The sequence below is a fragment of the Lichenostomus cassidix genome, chromosome 3 (genome assembly GCF_008360975.1).
Source record: "Lichenostomus cassidix isolate B80296 chromosome 3, HeHo_3.0, whole genome shotgun sequence".
Lineage (NCBI taxonomy): Eukaryota > Metazoa > Chordata > Aves > Passeriformes > Meliphagidae > Lichenostomus > Lichenostomus cassidix.
In genome coordinates, this window is record NC_139483.1 from 11,390,394 (window position 1) to 11,413,649 (window position 23,256).

General features: G+C 41.5%; 1 protein-coding gene across 1 annotated transcript in view; it reads left to right on the plus strand.

Moving 5' to 3' along the window:
• ABHD12 (abhydrolase domain containing 12, lysophospholipase) overlaps positions 1-23,256 on the plus strand; it is a 38,381-nt gene that overhangs the window by 8,917 nt on the left and 6,208 nt on the right. The window contains exons 2-6 of the mRNA XM_085054508.1: positions 10,549-10,673; positions 14,190-14,295; positions 16,459-16,578; positions 19,431-19,461; positions 22,472-22,517. Coding sequence (XP_084910634.1) covers positions 10,549-10,673; positions 14,190-14,295; positions 16,459-16,578; positions 19,431-19,461; positions 22,472-22,517 — 428 coding nt within the window. The remainder of the gene's footprint in view (positions 1-10,548; positions 10,674-14,189; positions 14,296-16,458; positions 16,579-19,430; positions 19,462-22,471; positions 22,518-23,256) is intronic.

Below are 23,256 nucleotides of genomic sequence, written 5' to 3' on the forward strand. Positions count from 1 at the left end.
ATGTTCAGTGCTGCTTAGCTCAGAGCATGGTGCTAATGACACCAAGGTTGTGGGTTCAATCCCTGTATGGGCCATTTGCTCAAAAGTTGAGCTGGATGATCCTCGTGGGTCCCTTCCAACTCAGAATATTCTGTGAATCTTGTTTTGTTTCCCTGCAGTTAAGTAAAAACACCAACACCTGCTTTTCACCTTGGAGTACATGTTTTCTGGGTTAGCTCTTCAAGGTTTTGTAGTGTTAGCAGTGGCTTTGGTTTTAATTGTCATTAATTTTTATAGGCCTTTGTCATTCTTTCCTCCACAAGATGATAGCTAAAGCTGGAATTCCTGAATAAAGCACAGATGAACACAGGCACAGATTAATCAGTGTGGCTATATGCAAAATGATTTCAAAGTATGTCAGGGCTAGCCGTGGTTCTGTATCTGTTCATACATCTGTTCTTTAACCATGGCTACCATGGTTAAAACAGCCACGTTGTTTTATGGCCATGTTTGTTAAGCTTCTCTTTTTAAACGGGTCACAGTTACAGAGGACACTGTGACTGCCAGCTGAATGTAACTGTGCTGGGCTGACAGTCAGCATATGTAATGTTTTGGCATTGTTTAATGTTCTTGTTTGCTTGTATGCTTCCAACAGGGAACAGTTGGTCTATTGTAATCAAAATGTATTGCTAACGATGTGTTCTGAATCTAAAAGGTGGCAGTATCACTGCTAACACAAAAACATTCTTTTTCTTCAGGCTTCTGAGGAGGAATGGCTTCTCATCTCTGCCAGCAAAAAGTCTAGCTTTTTCAGCTGGAAAGTACAATATTACCATTTTCATCTATTTGAAAGAAAAAATGTCTACAATGTACAAATGAATCTTTTGCTCAGGTGATTTAGATGAAATCCAGAGCCACAGAGCCTGCTATTAGTGGTAATTCTCAGGCTGCATGGCTGCCTCACAAAAACTGCTATGTGAAAAGGTGATTTCATGCTTACAAAGTTGTGTTGCTTGGAAATACAGATCTGTTCCCTCGCATGTATCCACGAGAACAACGACTGAATCTGGATTCTTGTTTTTGCTGCTAGGTTAACACACACATGGCAAGTCTGTCAGGTTTACACCATGTTAACAAGTGGTAATTGGTGGTGGGGGAATTGGCTTGGCTGTACTGTGTGCTGCCTCAATTATGGTATGCATTCAGCAGGCAAGTGGTTTTAAATGCAGGTTAGGAGCTGTGGTGGAGCATTACGTGTCTGAACTAGTTCTGCTCTTGAACTTTTGCTTGTGCACCTTGATACTCCTCATGATGCTGATACTCCTCTTTTCTACCTGTGGTAGGGAGAAATGAGCTTTACTGCTTCAATGAAAACCAGACTCGGCTGGTCTCAAGCTTCTGTTTTGCACTTCCAGTGCTGTTTCAGTCTTTTGGTGTTTATGTTCTGCTTTTTCCTCTTTCATTAGCAGACAGCTAATGTGTTCCTCAGCTCATGGAGTAGGGAGAGGGCTGTGCCTTTAATATAAACCAGCTGTCAGCTGTGAAATGAGTAGAAAACTTAAGAATTCAGTAAACGCTGTGGAGGGAGTGTACTTGCCACCACTGTTGTATCTCAATGCCAGGCTCGACTAAAATCTAGTGTGGGTGACTTCAGATTTGATTAGTGTCAGCAGCATTGCTGGGGAGCTCTGGAGAAAGTATGTTCTTAGAATTTAAACAAGGGTTCATACCGGAAAGATTTTGGCACAAGCTAAGCGGGTGTTGCAGAAGATGCATTCAGGAAAAGTCAACAACCTTAAAACCCTAATCCCCAAGCCTGCTCTTCTGTCCCAAAAGTCAATGCTTCAGTTGCCTAGGGTTTAATTATTCATTGTTTGCTACATGCTTAAAATGACAGTAGCATCTGCCCCTTCCTTTTTAAAATGTAGCTTTCAGGTTAATCTTGTAACCCACAATTCACACTAATGCTGATACCAGTGTACCCAAGCATTGAGAAGTAACATAGTTGCTGCTTAGACCATGCTGTCAGCATACATTTTAAATAAAATGGTGCTGTATTGCCAAATGTTCAGCCCGTTCTTGTCTCCTGGTCTGTGAAACATGTAGATTTCATGCAATTGGAATGTAAGTTATCAAGATGGATGTTCCAAGCTCCCATCCTTCAAAGGATGTGCCAATGCATAGTGATTTAATCAGATGAGCTGTGTTATTACTGCATTTTAGGACAGTCAGCTTAGGCAATGGCTGTGAAGAGGAGAGCCCAAGCTATGGCATTGGGAAGGGATGGGGTGCTGATGGGGGAAAAGTTAGATGTCCCATGTGTGCTGTGGGGTGTGTAAATGCTTGTGTGAGCCTTTCCCTACCTTGCTTCATTTGTTCTGCTTTTTGCCCACGTGTTCCATAGACAAAGGCCCATACATTACCTGCAAGCTGCTCCATTACTTCTGCTCATTAATGCTGTACACTGACTTGCCTTTCCCTCCCTTCATGGCCTTGTTTTTGTTTTTTCCTGCAGCACTCAGAGTCCTGGCATAACCTTTGCTGGCATTTCATTGCTATCGACCGACTGATCAGCAGTGCTTTCCTCTTACCCTGAATGCTAATGCCACATTTCCCCACTTGATGCACTGGGATCTTGATTCTTGCAGGTCCTACCCACGATCTTTCCTTTTTCTCCCAGCTGAAACATGGTTATGAAGGTCTCAATAGCTTGAGCTTGGTGGCCCCTCCTGAAAAACTTGATTGAGATGCCTTCCTTTACTTTGCAGTTATATCTCTTGGAGAGGCAGAGCTGAATTCTTGCAAATGACTGGCTAGATGGCTTCCTTCTCGCTGTTTACTGTTTTAAGTTAATGCTTAATCACTTGATATTAATCAGAAGGAGGTACAGAAGCAGTCTGTGAGTGTCTGGGCTGTAGGAAGGAACTAGGCAGTGAAGTAGGGGACTGTGGGGAAATTTGGGAGCTTAAAAGTTTGAAACCTCATCTGCATTCAGTTAGAACAACACTGCCTGAAGTTCCTACCCCAGCCAAAAGGAGATGCTTTGTAAGCTTTGTGGGAATAGATAGTTTGCAGTAAAGGGAGGGAAAGGAATGTGTCCAAGGCAGTGGTTGTACAATCTCTGTAAGCTGATGCTGTGACCAAAAGAAAACATCCTGGAGGCTCCTTCTTTGGACAGGTGTTTCTACCACAGCTACAAAACCATCTCCACAAACTTACCTATTAACAAAGCTAGTTTAATGTGTATTTGCATGTATCTGTTACAATGCAGATACAGGGTAGGATCTTTGCTAGGATGAACTGCTTTTTGTAGCCACACTAACTGGCACCAGCTTCAGGCTGCATAGGTGTGGAAGTGAATGGAAAATGGGATAAACTGCATCGTTTACTCATGGAGAGCTTGTTAAATTCTCTGACTGCAAGTGATGTGGGGGGATTTTTAAAGATGATAGAAGTCCAGAAAATGTAACTGGAGGCAGCATCAGGAGGCATTTCATTGATGTTAGATGGGGCATTTTTAATGGAAAATAGGGGGTGAGGAGGTAAAAGTCCTGGTTAGCATATAGACAAAATATTGTTGTTCTGTTTGCTGACATGCAGCACTTCTCTGGAGCTGTGTGTGAGGCTTTCATGGTCTGTCTGTCATACTGCTATGAACAGAAATAAGTTAGTGCTTATGGTAGCTTTCTCCTGTGCTTTAGACATACAACATGCTAGTCAGAAAAAAGAAAAAAAAAAGAGTATTTTTCTGTAATAGTAGCGAAGAGAATAAATTTCAGTAGCCAGCAGTGTTTTTTACTGTTAGAACTGTTTGTTAGCATTTGGCAGGAAATTCAAAGTTTTATGGGTGTATTGGCATCTTGTAATTTCTGGGTTTTGAGTTTTTTCCTCTATTGGGACACCTTCAGTTTCCATCATTGATGGTGGTGTGTCTGTATAAAAAATAAGCTGTCACAATATTCTGAGAAACCTGAAGGTAGAGCTTGTGTGTTTGAAAAGATTGTAAAAAAAATTAGCTTGTTTTTATTTTCTTTTGTCTTTTTTTTTTTAATGGAAACCCATGGGCTTTAAATTTGCTGCCTTTCCCCTGCCTTATTAAGCCCATTATTTCTGTTAATTTATCTTTTAATTTAAAGAGAAATAGCAGAACATCCCAAATCTTTGCTTCTGTGTACAATCAAACCAAGTAGGCTGGTGGGCACTACCAGCTATAGCTTTTCCTGGGCTGGGTCTCTGCTGGTGGAAGCTTGAATACCTTGCTTCATCTTAGTTTTTTAAAGCCAATATTTAAGAAGGCTTGCTTACTGTCTTATTCACCTCTCTCTCACACTTTTCCATTGAAGTAAATAGGAACATTCAGTAGCTTAGCCAGATTTTGAGATTCGAGTAGCTTTTTCTATCTCTGCCAAGTGGGCAAATTATTATTCAGCTTTTGATGTATTCTGTTAGCCTTTATTTTTTTTCCTGTGAAAAATTGCTGTTCAGTGAGAAGGCAGCTAGTTTGATTTGTTGCATGAATGTGGCAAACTTTAGTCCATCCAGCTCAGCTCTGGGTCACCAGAGGGATGTGTGTGAAGCGTGGGCTGTCACAGTTTGCCAAGTGTTTGTGGGAGGAATTGAGCAGACAGCTGTTTAAGGTAGTGTGTCTTTTCTAGGATGAGGAGAAGGAGCTGGGTAATTTCTTGGGATCTCCTGTGGCCTCTTTGCTGTTCATGTATCTAAATGATTGGAATAGTAATACTGATTTCAAATGCTTTTTTAAATCGAGTGATGAACATTTTGGATGCTGCAGTGATGAGAGCTGTAGGATCAGGTATGATACTACCTGTTGCGTCTTCTGTACCTTTGATGGCATAGAATAGAAATTTACCTTACATTAATTGACTGATACTTCCAGGTAACAGATCTAACAACTGTTAATTCTTGGGTTTACATGCAGATGGATTTGAATTATAGAAGCTGTCAAAGAATAAATTAGGTACCCAGACTTTCCTGCCTCGTCCCAATAGCTGAAAGATCAGATTGTCTTTTAAAACATCAAAAAGCAAATCATGTCTTTCACAGACATGGCATGTGTCAGTAACAATTTATTCCACTGCTGGATCCTTGAAAAATCCTTTCAAGCATCCTTTCAATTGAAGTCCTTTATAAAAATATGTTCTTCATGGCTCTCTGTGCAATAGAGTACCTTCATTATTTTGAATAAGTGATACTTGTGTTTTAGCCCCAGCTGTTGACTCAGCACCACACAGCTGCTTGGAAAAAAATCACATTTTAAGAAGAGAAGTTGTCATCCTAAGTAATCCAACAATTATTTAGGAAAACAAGCACCATCACTTTGAATATCCCTCCTTTCCTGCTTCTTTCCCCAGCTGTATATGCTGATCATGATGCCATATGGTCTGGACTATCCTTTTGGTCAGCTGTTCCAGCTGTGTCCCCTCCCAGCTTCTTGTGCACCCCCAGCCTCCTTGCTGGTGGGGTAGTACTACACTGCAGCTTAGTTTTTGAGAGGGAGACTGGAATATTTCTTCAGAGAGAGCAAAGGGTCAAGATTTTAAGGAACTTTTTGTAAGAGATGGCAAAGGAATCTAGTAGAGCTAATTTTCTTCTTGTTTTCCAGATCTTTTCAGGAGCAAAAATTTTCAGGAATTGATTGGAGCTAAAAGTCTCTGAGGATGCAGATTACCATGCAGTTTTTGTATATGATATTTTTAGTTATTTTACGAAACAAGTTTAAGGAAAAAAAAGAGCAATGGCTTTACATTTGTGTCTTGTTTCCAGGATTGGGGTTTATGACTTTTTTTTTAGATGTTTGCTTAATCCCTAGAATAGCAAGATGTGTTTGAGGGATTTTATTTTCCTCTTTGTGCTGTTTTGCAGTGAATTCATCCTGTTAAAGGGATCTTAGTGCTGAAGGGAGGGATCAGTCACTTGGATGCTAAGAGTTCTGGCAGATACTACTGTTCCCACTGGCTTTCATGGATTTGGGAAAGATCTGTTTTCAGGATTGGATGAATTTTCTATAATTCAACCTCCCTTCTCTCTGTACAGTACCTCCAGTGAAGCAGAATTAAGCATTGGCTGCAGATTTCATTGAGAATTCTATATAGCAGTGCCTGAAATAGCCCAAAATGAGTCATGTGGTTGCCTCTTTGCCCATGCAGCTTTGTTCACTGTGCACAGAAACCAGGAGGGGGCAAGCCCTGGACATGAGCATCTTTTGAATTTGCACTGAACTGCACATAAAGCAGATTTTGCAGCAAACCTGTAAAGAACTCATATTAATCTTGTAGTAGAAAATTACACTGTTGAGTGTTGCTGCTCAGGCTGTCCAAAAGCTACTGGTAAAATTCCTTTGGCCCTTATTTTTTGGAATCTTTTGCTGATGTCTTTATCTGCCTCCTGATTGTTATATTCTTGATTCCTGTCTGAGGGAACGAATGTATTGTTTGTTTTTTTTTTTCCAGATGTTTTCTTTTAGGAAAGTGGGGGGATATATTCTTGTTATGCCATGTATTTTAGTTTTTTCTCTACCACTTTTAAAGTAATTTTTGTCACCTGGCGATCAGGAGGTACCTTGCATGATCAAGGTCTTGGCTTTCCACATCCTGTGCTCTGAATTCCTGCTGGGAGAGCATTGCTGGTTTGCAGTTTGAAGAGCTGAGGACACGAGGGACACCAGGGCAAGCCAGAGTGACAGCATTTACTGAACAAACTGAGTCTCATCCTCTGGTGTCTGTGGGCATTTTGTTTCACTGTTGCCCCAGGCAGAGCACAAAGGCCATGTGGGCTGTGAGTGCATTTGTCTATAGCTCCTTTTGGGACTGCAAGCACAGCCTGTGTGTGTTTCTGATAAATGTTGTCCTTGCTACACTGCAGCTCTGATGGGACCAGGCTGAGTCTCTTGTTTCACCCTTGGCCTGCCCTTTCACCCTGGGAGCACAGCTGATCAGGAGATCCTAATGGAAACATTCCTGGTGTAGAAATGTTTCAGATACTCTCCAGGGGAAATTATTTTAATCTGAATCTGGATGCAGAACATGCCACAGGACTGTGGTGATTGGACACTGTTCATGAAACCTCCCAAGTTTTCTGGAGAGGAGGGGGGAACACTCAGGAGAAGCTGTCAGGAGAGGACCCTGAGCTTCTCCTCACCAGCCAGATACTCAGGCTATGCCCAAATGGAAAATATGCTTGTTCTGAGTGAATGTAGGATCTTCATCCAGGTGTGAGTTACCAGCAAAACCTTCTGTTTCTGATGTCACACTTGCAGGAAAGACTTTCTTCTGTCAGATTTAAGTATGTCTGGAGAGGGAATGTGCTTTTTCCTGTTCACTTCAGGAAACTGCATGAAGCAAAAACTACTTCAGATTCTGCCTGTGTTGGGACAGAACTGAGATGGTGGGCAAAACCTGTGGTAAATGAAGGGAGGAAAATGTGATGTTGGGGGATTTTGTTTTATTTTGGACTGACTTGGGGTTGGGTGTTCTGTGAAATGTTTTGTTGTTTTGGGTTTTTTTAGACATTGCTTTTATGGCTCCAGGAAACCAATTTCTGATATTCTTAAATATCTTCAGTTTGCAGCTGCTTATTGTCTACATCACTTGTATTTTCCAACTAGGACCCGCTGAGTTTTCTGGTGAAAAGGTGGTGACAAGTATGTTGCTTTTGCCTGAGCAAAATTTCCTTTTGCAGGGCATATATTTCCTTAAATAGCTTTTCTATTGAGCAAGAGGAGTTTGATTTAGCTAAATTGCTCACTGAAGATTTACCTGGTAATTTCATAATTACGTACTTCAGCACGTATTCTTGGATTTATCAGGAGAAAAGCTGTCTGGTGGATAGAAGCTTTGCCCTGGTTACATTGTAAGTAGACATCTCCCTGGAGATGAGGTGTAAATGTCATGTTGCTGATTAGCATCTGACATGGGGCATGGGAACAAAGGGAGGGATGCCTCAGTTCAGTCTCCAAAAAAGAGAAACTGGAATAATATAATTCCTGAGCTCTGACAGCATTACTTGGACAATGTCATCCTCAGTGTTTTCTGTTCCTGGTTCCAGCTTGTGGCTGGAAGTTCTTTGCCACTCAGATCTCTGAAGAGCCCATGTTTTGATGTGCTCTGGTTGTGCCTGGAGGAGTTCAGACCTGGCTCTGTTGTCTTCCTAGGCAACTGGACGTTTTGTTCTGTAGAACTGAAATCCTGGCACATGCAAAAGTCCCCCAGGTTCTTTTAGGCTGTAGTATAATCCAGCCAGGAAAACTTGCTGGAAAGTCCCATCCTGCCTGGCTGCTCACCTGTACTCTGGTTCTTGCTGGGAAGGTGATGATGGCAGTGTGTCTTGGTTTAAGACAATTGAAGGTATGGACACTCCAAAATTAGTTACCTCCACTTTTAGCTTTAACCACTCCCTTTTCACCATTGAGGATAGATGATTGTGAGTAGATCTAAGTAAAAAAATGAGACAGAAAGTTTTAACAAAAACACACTTTTCTCACTGAAGAGAGCTAAGCTATATTCCAATTGCTCAGCAGATAAATGTCAGCTACCCTTTAGTGATCTCTTGTCCCACACTCTTCCACAAATCCATTCCAGCTATGAAAATAGGTGGTAGGTGCTGATGTTGGTGTGGCTGTGTTTTAATCTGAGAGTAGGGAGCTATGATCAGCTGTGATTAGCCCAAACAAAATGTTGTGTGGGTTTTTTTTTCCCCAGAGTTGTAAGCAGGAGTGGGTTAGTCTGAGGCTTTGGTATTTACTAATATTCTTCTGAAGCCCCTGTTTTGTACCATTTCCTCTGCCAGTTCTTTGCTGTTTCTGCTTTTCTTACTACTGTAGGAAGCTGGGCTTGAGGTGTGGAAATGTCTCTGGAAGCCTTGATGGAGTTCCTTAGCTCTGCTGTCAAATTTGCTGTGGGAAATATAAAAATCTGTTGAACCTTTCAGCATGGGCTTGTTGCAGCCACAGCTGGGTGACAGTGTCTCAGTAATATATTTTTCCCCCTCTTGGAAAATGACGGTTGCACTAGCCTGTGAAGAAAAGGGCCTTCATTTTGACAGTACATGTTTCTGAAGTCCAGGATGTGGTTGCAGGGTGAAATGAAGCAGACAGGTACTTGTAGGTAGGTAGTAGTGTGGTGGAGGCAGGTTTTGGATTAATAGAAGGATAGCCTATTCCCTGTGAGCACCCTAGCAATCATGCCAAAAACTTAGCTGAGTGGGGGAGATTGGAATGTCTCCCTTTTTGCTGTGCTGGAAAACTGTTCCTGAGAATCTTGGCTTTTGCACTACAAAAGCTATTGAGATTTTGAAGATTTTCATGCATGATTAAACTATTTCCATTCTGGTTCTGTGTGTACACTCATATTTCTTGTAGAAATGCTTAAACTTTTATGCTCTCTATTTGACAATTTAAACTAGCTGACAGTGGCCAAACCTTCATAGCACTAGTGTGGAACAAGTTCAGTGTGTCAGCTCTGAAAATTGCCAAATGGGAGATTAGTAATTTCATGCCTTTTGGAAAAATTGTTCTCTGCTTTCAGCTGCCTGCAGTTCCCAATACTGAGAACTGTTTGCTCACTGGCATGGAACATCATTCTTGCTCAAGACTGTCTGCTGAAAAGCAACAGGAATTGTGTGACCTGAAGGCTTCCCATGAATTGTAGTTCTTGATTGCAGGGCTGGTTGAGAAACCTCAGTGCACATGAAATGTTAGTCAACTGAACAAGTACATCTTTATGTAAACACATGTGCATATATAGATATACATATGAGTGTGTATTTGATAGTTATTCTGATACAATAAAGGGAATTTTGAGATACATTGCTTAACTAGCTGCTGTGTGTTACCTGATTTTTTTTTTTTTTTTTTTTTTTTTTTTTTATGTTTGGCTTTCTTTTTTGTTGTTGGTAAAAATTTTTTTGGTAGCTTATTCTTCCCTATCAGAATACTCAAGAGAGAATAAAGTGTTGGGGCAATTGTTCCAAAGTTATTCTGAACTCATAGAGAATAATGCTGCAGATTATGAAATTTAATATGTCTTTCAACTTAGAAAGGCTTGCTCTCCAGGGCATTGAGAGGTATGAACACATTTAGTTGGACAAGGCAGAGTGTATGCTCCAGTCCATACATGAGATCAGGTGTAACTTTTATCAGTCTCATTACACATAGTTCCTCAAAATATGTGAAAATCTAACTGAACCAGGTCTGATAGTGATCTAAATGGGAAGTACAGTCTGGCTGTTTTTTGGAGATGAACATGTGATATGCCTTCTAGAGATTCTGAAATCTGTTAAGTCAGCAGGAAAAAAAAGCTCTTGTTACAGAGTCTTTTAAAATGTAATCAGTTGGGAGTTTCTATTCCTCTTTTCTAAGCTGCATATCATCAGCTGGTGTTTTGGTTACTTCTGCTTCTCTCAAACAACTGAGGCTGCACAAACTGTTTAAAATTAGATTTTTTTAATAGTGTAAATGACCAGATTTTCAAAAACACCAAGCACACAGATCATTGTGAGAATTGCTGTGTAAAAAATCTGATGTATTCAGCTCTTTTTTTTTCTTTTATACAGGCGATACGGATTATGGTTTCGATTGAGGAAGTTAATACTCTGGTTGCTGGGAATGTACATAGCCATCCCATTTCTAGTAAAACTTTGCCCTGCTATTCAGGCAAAGCTGGTCTTCCTAAACTTTGGTAAGTGACTCAGTCTGTTTGGGTGGGTGAGGGGAGAAGGGGAGGAGTGTTTTTGTCTTTAGTTTGTTTGCCTTCACTTTCACCCTACATGTGAACAGCTCATGAAAGACATGAACTTTCACACGTAAGTTCCCCAGACTGTGGTTTGGAAAGCATTCTCTGTGGTACTGGTGCTTGTTGGAGCATGTCTTTATAGAAATAGTGACCAACTGAAGCCAATTTTCAGCCAAAAGGGTTTCCTGCACTAAAACTGTGTGATATGTCAGATGCATTTTTCTGAAGGGTTCAACAAAGTTGCATCAAGAGACAGCAAGCAAGTGAAATTAAATCCATCAATCTAAATTTGCATTTAAACCTCACTTGTGTTTTGTAATGAAATTTTGAGAAATATCTTCCTCTGATTGTAGAAGCTAGAGGGATCAATTATGGATATGTTGTTTTTATATAACTTGTGTAATTTTGATTGCATGCTTTGCATGTTCTCACACCTTGGGTCGTGGTTGCTGTGAGGTGTGCACATGTGCAGGGCAGCTCTTGTGCTTTGATTGTCAGAACTGACAGCTAGGTCACCTGAATAGTGCAGGTTTCAGTGAAGGTTTTAATTTGCTTTTGCAGAGCTTTGTTAGATCTCCCTGAAGTTCCTGCCTCTATTCATTCCTGAGTGACCAAAATAATTGTCCTGTAGCATGTTGTTGTTGCTGTGTCTGCCAGGTTTCCTCAGTATGGTCTACAACATGTTTAGAGTCAGGACAGAGTTTTCTAGGGAAGTTGCCCAGAAACCTGCTCTGGGGGTGGATAGTCATGAGTCGCATGGAGAGTGGGAGAAGATGGGCCAGCTTTTGAAAGAGTATTCTGCTTCAGTGGTTTTGGAAGTTCACCCCTGAAGAAGTACAGGACCTGACAAAGTGGCAGAATATTTGGAAGAAAATCACCATGGCAGTTCCAAAGAGGGGGAAGTTGCTTTAATGTGTGGCAGCTGATTACTGGACACTGCTCATTACCGCACAGCACCCTCAGGGAGAGGGGAGGGAAAGCAGACCAACAGGCCCTGTGGCCTCTCAGACTGCAGCTGAACCAGAGGGGCAACCTGGGCCAGTAGCAGTCAGCCCTGTACAGAACAAAACATCCAAGACAAAATCAGTTTGTATAGTGAGTGATGAAGGGGAAGCTGGACCCTCACAACCAGAGGAAGAGGCAGGGCCAGAGATAATCACCTGATCCCAACCCCCAGGTGAGCTGGGAGGTGAGTCCCTGGTTACCTGGCTGCTCCAAGGAAGCCCAGCAATTAGGGTCCCTGTCTCAGGATGCAGGCATGGACCAGGTGATTGGGAAAAGACTGGAAACTCCCAGCTTCTGGAAGTTGCTCCTGTCGTGGATGGGGGAAAGATACCTTTGAAAGGATGACCTTTTAGTGCACTGAGACAAGTGGAACACCATGGAGCAAGGTATCCAATATCTGAGGGAACCAGCTGTGCTGGAGGTGATCTATAAGGGTTCAAAGAAGGAGGAATCCCCCATAAACCCAGATGACATCCAGTGTACTCAAACCATGTGTTGGAAGCTCCTGTGGAGCACACCAGTGTCATGTGTCAACTCATTGGCAGTGATGTTGTGGAAAGGAGGAGAACAAAAAGTGGACGATTTGGTTACCAAACTCCAGCTCTATGAAGAAACCATCTCCTCCCTGGTACAGGCCTGCATCTCATCCATGGAAACAATGTCCAAGGAATTAAAAAATTTAAATTAAAGAGGATATTTAAGACCAAATTAAAGAGGACCACCAGCAATTCAAGAAGAAAATGTCCCTTGTCCCACCAGTACAGACCAGAGCCAATGCTATTGGGAGCAGGCACCTCTCTGCTCAAGAGAGAGGGTTCACACCACGAGGTACCCTGAGGTTTGAACTGCATGGTGGTAAAATATCAGTGGTGCCACCACTGACATTGCTAATGCAATTTTCTTCATTCCTTTAGTAGCAGAGTGGAGGCCACAGTTTGCCTTCACCTGGAGGGCTGTACACCTGGGACTGACTGCTCCAGGGGTGGAAGCACAGTCCCACCATTTGCCATGGACTGATCCAGGCTGCATTGGAAAAGGATGAGGCTCCAGAACACTTGCAGTACATCAGTGACATCATTGTGTGCAGCAACACAGCAGAGGAAGCTTTTGAGAAAAGGGAGAAAACAATGTAGATCCTCTCAAGGGCCAGCTTTGCCATGAAACAAAGTAAGGTCAAGGGACCTGCCCAGGAAATTCAGTTTTTAGGAGTAAAACCATTAGATTCCAATGGATGTTGTCAACAGAATAGCAGCTATGTCCCAGTGACCAGCAAGAAGGAGACACAGGCTTTCCTAGACATGGTGTGTTTTTGGAAGATGTATATCCCAGAGTACAGCCAGACTGTAAGCTCTCTCTATCTTGTGCCATGGAAGAAGAATGATTTCAAGTGGGGGCCTGAACAACAGCAAGCCTTTGAACAGATCAGATAGGAGTCTGCCCACACAGTGGCCCTTGGGCCAGTCAGGACAGAACAAGATGTAAAAATGTGCTCTATGCTGCAGCTGGGGACAATGGTCCTTCCTGGAGTCTCTGGCAAAAGGTACCTGGGATGACTCGAGGGCAACCCCTGGGGTTCTGGAGTTGGGAATACAAAGGATCCAAGGCCTGAATTTCTGGCCTTGTAAATAAACCACCACAAAGGTTAAACCACCACAAAGGCTCAGAGAAGTTGCACAATTTTCCCTGAGCACTGCTAGAAGTGACTTGTGTGCCTGTCCAGACCTCACTGCAGAACTTGCCATCCTCTTGGAGGATCCACTGCCCTGGTGAGACCCAACAGGTTTCTGGTGCCATGCATGGCTTGTCTGGGACTCTTCCAAATGCTTTTGCATGAAAACAGACAGACTTGCACAGATATAGATTTGCAGTCTGAGGGTCCAGATTTGTCAGGTTAACATCGGCTGTTGTTTGCTTTGGTTTTTATGTCTGTGTAAAGTTTGTTTTTTTAGAGGGTGAGTGAAGTGAGATTTGATTGTCACCATTATCAGTGTTTCTTGTGTCAATAGCACGAAAGCTTTGGTATGTTAATTGCTGTACCACTAAATCTCAAGGAGACAGACTTCCTGGTTCTGCTGAAGTGGAGCTCCATTTTATGAGAAAAGTTTGAGTCATAGGTTTGCCAAGTCAGCTAACCCACCCCATTGATGAAGTAGAGATTTATAAAGCAGGCTGGACAGAGATGGTTAAATGTGTGTTAGAGGAAGCTTTGTCTCTCTCCCAAACATTTTCTTAATTTTAGCCTGCTCCCTGTTTTTTTGCTGGTTGCTTGTGTCTTCTTACCTTGTGCTCTTTCCTGTTCATGTTTTAAATCACAGCTGTAGCTAATTCATCCTTCTTTACAAAAAGGTCTTCCCAGCACAGTGGACCAGTTTGTACAACTCTCCAGTGCCTTGGCTTAGCAGTTTTGTAAGAAAATAAAGGTTAAAAGTAAAATGCTTTTTTTTTTTTTCATTTCAGTGAGGGTCCCATATTTCATTGACTTGAAAAGACCACAGGATCAAGGTTTAAACCACACCTGTAATTATTACTTGCAGCCAGAGGAGGATGTAACCATTGGAGTCTGGTAAGGAAGCCAGTTCTGTGCAGTATGTGCCATGCATTTTTATCCTTCTTTTTGTTCTCAGTGTTGCCTATTCAGTCTTTTTGCTGTGCATGCTCTCATTTGTGGATGTTTGTATTTTCCTCTGCCAAGTGACCGAGTTCATGTTGAAAAGTATGCAAATCTCTGGGGCTCATCTGAGCTCAGATCAGTAATGCAGAAGACACAGTCAGACAACCTGTGCATTTAGAGAAACATCAAAATTTGAAACCATAAAGGTTACAGGTCTGCATCACTACAAAGATCCTGCCTCCAGATCAGACCAGACCCAAGGAGTCAGACGTTCTGTCATTCAGCTCTGATTCATATTTTATTTTGCAAAATACATGTGGGGGAAGATAGGAAAACAGATCAAAGTGTTCAGAGTAGGAGGAGGAATATTCTGTGGAGGAATATTCATAAAACATATGTAAGATTTGGAGAGTGGGTGAGAACGGAACACACAGTTTACTCTCTTAACAAAACAAGTGACAGTGTCAGAGCTCATTTGTCATTCCATTCTCACAAAGAAGATTTTCTGGTCCCAGACAGGGACAGTTCATTTTAGCTCTGTGTTACCCAGGATCATGTCAGGTATGGAGGGAAGGAGGTGTTCCTGAATACAGCCAGTGATGTTTGATCTGTGAGGTGTAGGATTTGGAGTTTTCAGCTGTGTAACTTGGATGTGTCCTTTAATGCAGTAGCGGTTTTCTCTTCACAGGGTACACAACCTTTAAATGGGATAGAGATATCCTTATAATTATCATTAAGACAGTTCCTTTCCTTTAAGTAAATTTTGGTGAAAGATATGTTTAGAAACTTGAAAACTTCAGTCTTTCCAGTATAGGCTGATAAATTGTGGTTTGAGTCTTCACTTGAAGAATTAAAATTCTGCCTGTTAAGCTGTTAAAGAGGTTTATATTGCAGTCTTGAGGTTTGTGTTTTTGTTTCTCTTACAAGTGTACTGTGTATCTTTATAAAACAGACCTTCCAGCTTGTGGTGGCAATTCAGAGGCTGTCATTTGTCTTGATATTTATGGGAAATTTTCACAAAAATTTGGAGCCTTGCTTTTAATGCCAGTGCAAGGTCCAGTGTTTGGTAGACTTGTTGAAACAACATCCTCAGCCTGCTTTGTTCATAAGTTTGCAAAAGTCTTGGGGCAGAACAGTTTGACCTTTTGAGACCTTTTGAGTCTCACAGTTATTGAGGCATTTTACCTCTTCAAGACCTTAGTGTCTGCTGGCTGCATGAAAGCAACTAGACTTTCTACATTGCTTTCCTCTTGTTAGTTTGTCCTCTGAGCTTAAGATCTGGGAAGGATTGGTGTGGTAGATGGAAGCTTGTCTGTCTTTCAGGGGAAGAGACATGTGAGTACTTAAATGACTTCTGATAGCTGTCAGCCAGCCCCTTCTCAACAACTGAGATGGTTTTGGGCATGTACTTGATTTGTGTTTGTATTCTAATTATCCAGTTTAATTGCCTACCTTCTGTCTAGTCTGTCATTCCTCTTTGTGTTCCACCGGTGTTAAATTCTTTCTAGCAGGCTACCCAGCTGTGTTATCTGCAGAAGAACAGCTGTGAGTTAAAAATTCCTGACTCTTGTAGATTGTAGCTTTGTCAGCTAAAATGTTACACCTTCAAGAACCTTGTGTCTGAAAACAAAACACATGATCTCCTCCTTAGACTTCAGGCCCTTCCTTTGCCTCAGATTGTCTGTGGAGTCAGATATGCTTCTTAATCACTGAATGTTCTTCCCAAGCCCAACTGCCTTTGATTATTCTGAACATCTGCTGACCTAGTGGTGAATCTTGTTTATGGTATATAAGTATGTTAATTGAAGTAATTAAGTGCCATAAAAGCTGAGGAATTGAGATTCTTTCTCCAGAGCAGCAGGAAGTTCAGTAATTGTGCCTTTGAAGTTTGAAGCCTTGCACACACCTAGGTTTTGAAGGCAATGGTGATGGGAGGTGAAAATGTAGAAATAACTGTAGCCACTGCCTTTTCAATTTGGCCATTTGTCAGCTAATCAGGACAGTTTTATGAAAAGTGTGTGTGAGGTGCGTAATCAGAAAAACTCAGAATTCAAGTGTCAGACCCTTCAGTGTTGAGTGGCAGCAGGACAGTGTAAATTTTCCTTCTGTCCACAGGCACACAGTCCCTGCAGCCTTATGGAAGAATGCCCGAGGGAAGGACCAGCTGTGGTTTGAAGAGGCTTTGGGCTCCAGCTCTCCTGTAATCCTCTACTTGCACGGCAATGCGGGAACAAGGTGAGGTGCAAAACACTGATGGCTTTCTTTCACCATGTGTTTTCCTGGCTTGTCACACCTTCAGCACGTTAAGAAAGACAGAGAAAAACTTCTTAGGCATAGTGATAGGACAAGGGATAATGGTTTTAAACTAAAAGGGGGTTGATTTAGATCAGATATAAAGAGGAAATTGTTTACAATGAGGGTGGTCAAACACTGGAACAGGTTGCCCAGAGGTGGTAGATGCCTCATCCATGGAAATATTTAAGGTCAGGCTGGATGGGGCTCTGAGCAAACTGATCTAGTTGAAGATGTCCCTGCTTGTTGCAGGGGATTTGGAATAGATGGCCTTTGAAGGTCTCGTCCAACCCAAACTATTCTATGATTAAAACCAAAATAAAATCTAAAATTAGCTTGGTGCTTCTCTTTTTAAAAGAAGGCACATATGTTTTGTGAAATGATCCTTCTCCATTTATTGAATGTAGGAATAGATTTATTGCAATTATCAGAGATATCTGATATTGTAGTTTACCTTGTATCTTCTGCTAGAAGCCAGGAGGCTGTGACCCTTCCTAAATCAGGTTAGAAGTACTTCTTTCCAGTATAGTAGTCTCTGAATTGATACATGGGATAGTATTAGTGCTTCTGTATATGTGACTCACAGGCATTAAATAAACCTTCCAGTTCCTTTTGTGAGTTTATTTTAGTAGTTAACACATTCTGAGGAAGGAAAATCAGAAAGAAAGAGGAAGGTCATGTGCTGATCTTGTTTCATTATTGCATATGTACAGGACGTTTTTCTGGACCAGGAGCACTTCTAAAATTTGTCATGTTAGAGTTGACTGTGTGTTGGCTAAAGTAGTAGGTTAGCTTTCTGTCCATTATTACTGGATGCTAAAAACCATTAATGCAGTTTTAATTAATTTAATTAATGCAGCTCCCTGAATATTTCTCAGGATCATGTTGTTCTTGCCAGCTGTCCACATGTTAGAGTGCTTTTGTTTATTAGAACATGGTCTTTTTCCTTACAAATATGCATTTCACAAAAGAATATCAACCCCTTTCTGAGTTTTGAGTGTCAGTGCATTTCTTTTGAAGCTGATGTCTACCCATAGATACTCTGAAAGAGCAGAAACATTGCAGGAAAACAAGTTCCATGATGTAAAGAAACTCTATTTTAGTTGTGCTGCTAGTGAAGGTTTGCTAGCTTCTACATCACAAGAACATTTTTCACCTAAATTCTTGTCTTAGCAGTGTGCTTTTCTTGGTACAAGGGCATGGTGTGGAAGATGAGTGCTGCAACCTAGGAAATGCATGAACAGATGTTTTTTTTGCAAACTGCCCTTGCCTTCCTGTGCTGATGCATTGCAAGTTTTAATCAAATTGTAGTATTGTTCTTCAAATACTTCTTCACTTGTTTTTTTGCCTTTATTGGGTGTAGCAAGTGATACTAATGGAAGCTATTCTGCTGCTTAATGGTGGCCATTTGGGGCCAGTTGTGTGCATATTGATTTGATTTTCTTTTTGAGTCCCCGAGGTTCTACTCAGATATGAAACTGATCCCTAGCTCAGTACGTTATTTCACATTTCACTCTGTGCACTGGAGGAGCTGGAGGTGTCTTGGCTTGGCCATTTCAGATTTAATGTGTATCTCTGTATGTTTCTGTGCTGCACATTTCAGTCACTTGTCCAAGGGCTGCTTTACTGCTGCAGGCTGCATGAGCCATGAGTAAAAAGCACTGTCTTGGCTTCTGCTTTGACTTGAGTGATCTGGGGCTGAAGCAAAAATGTTATGTTTACTTGATCCCCTCAGAAAAAAATCATGTTACACTTTAAGGAAAGCATGATAAAGCACAAATGTATGCATGTGAAAGGTGACTTTTCAAGCAAGTGGGTCATCATCTTCATGATGATTGAGCTTGCATGATTCAAAATCACTTAGAAGCAACCCCTTGCATTTTGCCCTGAGTGTTTTTGACTGCATTACGTATTTTGTAGCATGGTTGGAGCTGATGGCTTTTGGCTGGCAAGTGCATGTGGTGTTAGAGGGAAGTCTGGAGATTTGGCATTTTGGTTTAGAAGTCTACACTGGCCAAGCCAGTCGTAGTATGAAAGTTCTAGAGTTTTGATGAGTGCAAGAGTACATTTACGCTAATATCAATACTAAAGTTTGAGTATGGATTAGCCATATTTCAAAGTATGTAATGGCACATTCACATTCCTTTCCATTGTCTAGATTTCAATTTATATATATAAACATCCCATATATCAAGCAGATTCTTCCCCTGGACTTATTTACAGTGTTCAGCTCTGCTTTTCTCTGCTCAGTTTTTGCACATGTCCTTTCTTTCCCTATGCTTGGAGCCAGCTGAGGAAATCCAAGGGCCACCTGCTTGGCTTAATGTCATGATTTCTGCTGGGAGCATCACACTTTGGAGAGTCAGGGCTCCTGGCTGGGGGCAGCTCTTGTGGCAAGAGCTCAGAGTATGCAAAGCCAAAAGGGACAGGCTGTTCTGGATGTATTACAGGCTTTGGAAAAGGCAGATAGCAGAGTGAGTTGAAAAATTCATTTTTATGTGCTGTGAGGCGAGATTTGCATGGAGAAGTTGACCTCAAAATTGTTACCTGCATAGCTCAGCAAAGCCTGGCTGTCTCCTTGAAGCCTGTGACAAAGCAGTTATGGTTTCTGCTGATTGACATGTTTTTGTTAAATTGCCTGAGGCAATTGGGAAGTATGTTTCTGGAAACTTAAATGCTCACATATGGTTAGTTTGGTTCTATTGGTTTGTTTTTGTTTCTGTTTGGTTGGTTGGTTTGTTTCATGCTTTTCCTTTTTTTTCTCTCCTTTTCTCTTCATGAATCACTCTTGCCAGAGGAGGGGATCACCGGGTGGAGCTTTACAAGGTAAGTGGCTGCCCGTGTTGTCCAAACAGTTGCATGAACACATGAGGTGTGCACAGAGTTGAGAAGACTGATCATAACAGCCCACTGCCAGCAGGCACAGGTCTTGGGGCTCTCACTGTTCTTTAAATAAGAAGCCTGTATGGAAAGAGGGAGCTGTGAACACACTTCTCCATCTTCAAAGATGTTTGAAAGGTGTTTTATTTGCTGTTGTTAACTGCCAGCTCCAACTGAGCTAACCAACGCAGTTTCTGGGAAAAAACAAAAGTTTTATTTAATTACAGCCACAATTTGATTGATTAACTTAGTGTACAAAATTAAGGTACCATTTAATAGTATTCAGCCTGGGTTTCCCCTTTACTCATGGCACAGTGCATTTGTATGAGTGGTGCCATCTCAAGTGCAGAAGGTTTTGTAGAAAACCCAATGAATTTCCCAGGTGTAGCATTATGGTGTGAGTTAAGTGAGAACAGAGAGTCTCAGTTGCTTTGAGTGTTTTGTCTAATGACTTTTGGAGTAATTAATTTTATTAAACGGTCTTTTGAAATTCTCACACACAATTTCTTGATCTCATATAATGTGTTTCTAAAAGAGCCATAATTGGTTTTGCTGGTTCATTTCAGAGAGGTCTGAGTCTGTTTTTTCTTCTCTTTATAATTTGTGTCAGTGTTGGCACTCATAAAGCTTTATTGCAATGCAATGCAAGATCCCCTGCTGCAAAGTCTTTTAAATTCAGATTGCTTGGAAGACACTGTTTAGCAGCCCCATGGAGGCAGGTGATATTTCATTTCCTTTAAGAAAAAAAAAAGATGAGCTAAATTGCAGAAAATTGGTTTACGAGACTGTCGTGTATGGTGATCTATTTTGTGTATGATGATCTATTTGGTCATTTTTTTGGGAACCAGCCTGTGCTGGGATGCATTTTGTGCTGGCCAAGACAGGCAGAGGAATTTGGTTTGATTTTGGTGGACAAGAGTAGCAGTGTTTCAGAATACTCATGGATTTGATGTGTTTCTGTGTGTACATACACAGAGAACACAGTTTACCAAACCCCAAGGTTTCTGTTCCTGGGTCTGGTATTTTTTGCTTCTGAGAATATCCAGGCAAGATGCTTAGCTTGTCTTTTTCAGTCAGTTGCTCACATGTGGACACACACATGGGCTTACCAGACCCACTCCAGGTTTGTGTGTATTCCAGCAGAATGGAACAGTTTGGGTTGATGTCCTTTTTGTTGGTGCTTTTAATAGGCCTTCAAGGCAGCCAACACATAACAAACAGAAGATAGGTGAACAGAAGATAGGTGAACTCTCAAGAGATTAATTTTTTATGGCCTGAAAAAGGTGAGGTTGTGTATTATATCTTAGCAGTAAAATCACATTTTCAATCTAAAAGCCAAACTATGCAGGAAGTTCTGCATGTCCAGTCAGGGAGTCCAACGTGTAAGTGAACATATAAAAATGTTATACAGTGATTCCATTGGAAAGAGCTGTCCTGCAGCACCTAATTTGTTAATTAATACTTTACGTGATTATTATGCTGTTATGTAGGCTGCAGTGGCATTTATGTACAACACAACTACACCTCTGTGCTGTTGGCACAGTTATTTGCAAGAGGATGCTGAAGAAACAGTAACTTCTGAATGTATATCCCAGAGGGGGACTATGGCATATTTAACACCTATGCTGTAAAGGGCATTTGCCCTGGAAGTGCACACTGCATGGACCTTGTCACCTCCAGTGGAAACCCTCTGAAGGATTTAGATCCCAAGAAAGAGGAATGGGAATTTCATGGGAATTGCTTGAAGAGACCTGAATAGCAAAGGAGCTTTGAGTGACTTTGTAGTTGCAGTTGTTGCAGTTGCATCTGCTAATAGAAATTCCAAACAATTTATGGGGAGGAAATGGCATTAAAACCACAGCTAAGTGCTGCAAGGGTGAGCATGATGTCACATGTTTTTCTCAAGGGAATGCCAGCAAGCAGTGGGGCAAACTGTGGGATATATACATGAGGTTACTGTCTTTCCATCTTCAGGTCACCGTTTAGTTTCTAGTGGGACGATGGAAGTGCTCTCTCCCTTTCCAGTCAGGTTCCAGTTGTCTCTGTAAGGTCCACTTGCTGCTGTGTGTCACAAAGTGGTTGTGAAATGTTTAATTGTTTATAAAACCTACCCAATATACATAATCTCTTGAAATTGTGGTACAAGTAATGCTCAGCTGACAGGTGTCATTTCACTTGTAGACTAGGATAGTCCCAGTACCACTGGAAACAGTGTTGGTTTTATATTTACAGATTTCCTCTTTAGAGTGTAGAGTAATACTAATGTTACTTTTTAAAATCATGTATCATACAGAGACCTCAAGAGCAACATTTTAATCCTTTTGTGACTTTTTGACTTTTATCTACCACAGAGCTGTTAGGTTCATATCAAGCAATGGTAGCTTGGAGTGCTAGTATGGTTTTTACCAAGGCACTTTTTCCAAGCAAGTTGATCTAAAATTGAGTGGGTTTACTTGCTTTTTATGTATTTTGTACAGATTGCCATTGTCTCTAACATTAATCTTCATAATAGAGCAATTGCACATTTTTGATCTATACATTTAAGCCTTTTGCAATGGACTCCTACATGTTATGCTTCCATTTATGCTAATTTAAGTAGTATAATTGAAGCAGTTGTACTATTTCACTGCAAAACATGAAAGTCTCTGTAGGGGAAACAGTAGGATATTTGCAGATGTTAAGGTCAAAGTTGTTAAAGGGATTATCAACATCTTAGGTTGCCTGATATGAGGTCCAGGAAACAAACACAGTAAAACCAGTGGGCTGAGGTGATTAGTGTTTGGAAAGCCTTTGCCTTTGGAAAGTCTGTGCCTGCTACAGTGAAAAGCTGTAAATTGGCCCTTTAACATGTCAATAATGTTATAAAATGAATCCCTGCACCTTGGCCTGATGCAAGAGCATGGCTGGTGTGCAAGACTCTGAAATGGATTTCTGAATGCTTCTCTGCCTTCTCCAGGTTCTCAGCTCCCTTGGGTACCATGTGGTGACGTTTGACTATCGAGGTATGTGGGCTTCTTCTATAAACACTTGCTGCCAGCTAATTATATGTGGTTATTGCTTCTCTTTTTTCCCCTTATGGGTATCCAAAGAATTTCCAGAAATTTCTTTCCAGTGCCTTCATCTGGAGCACTGCTTCCTGATGTCCAGCTGGGTGGACTCTGGCTCCTGTCTGTCCTCAGGCACAGGGCTTGATTTGGGAGCTAAGGAGCAGAGAGTGAGCCAGGCACACAGGCTGTCACAGCATCCACTTAAGGCACCCTCCAGGTGCACATATGGAAGCTGATAGGCTTGCCTAGGTGTAGTCCTTTTGGATAAGATCTAGTTGACTCTCCTAAGGTCACACAGGGAACTGAACTTGCACTTACTTCCTTTTAAAAGCTCATAGGTGAGATAAGACACAGTAAATGATTTGCTAACCAGCAGTCAGGCATCTGCTGCTCCTTTTTTACCTTAGTATTTAAGCTGTGGTTGTAGTGTAATGCCACTGTAGATACAGGAAAAAAAATTAATCCATTGCATTTTTGTCAACAAGATGTCTGGGAGAGGTTTATTTGTAGGAGCTTGCCCTGTTTTTCAGTCCTGCTGGCAGCTGCTTCTCTGGCTGGTTATTAGGTATCAGAAGGGATGTGGGGTTCTGGCTGTTGAGCATACAATGTATACATGTACTGCAATAGTTACAGAGCCAAAACAGTCAGGAGGGTGGAAAATTGCTGGAGGACACTGATTGAACAGCACAGACAA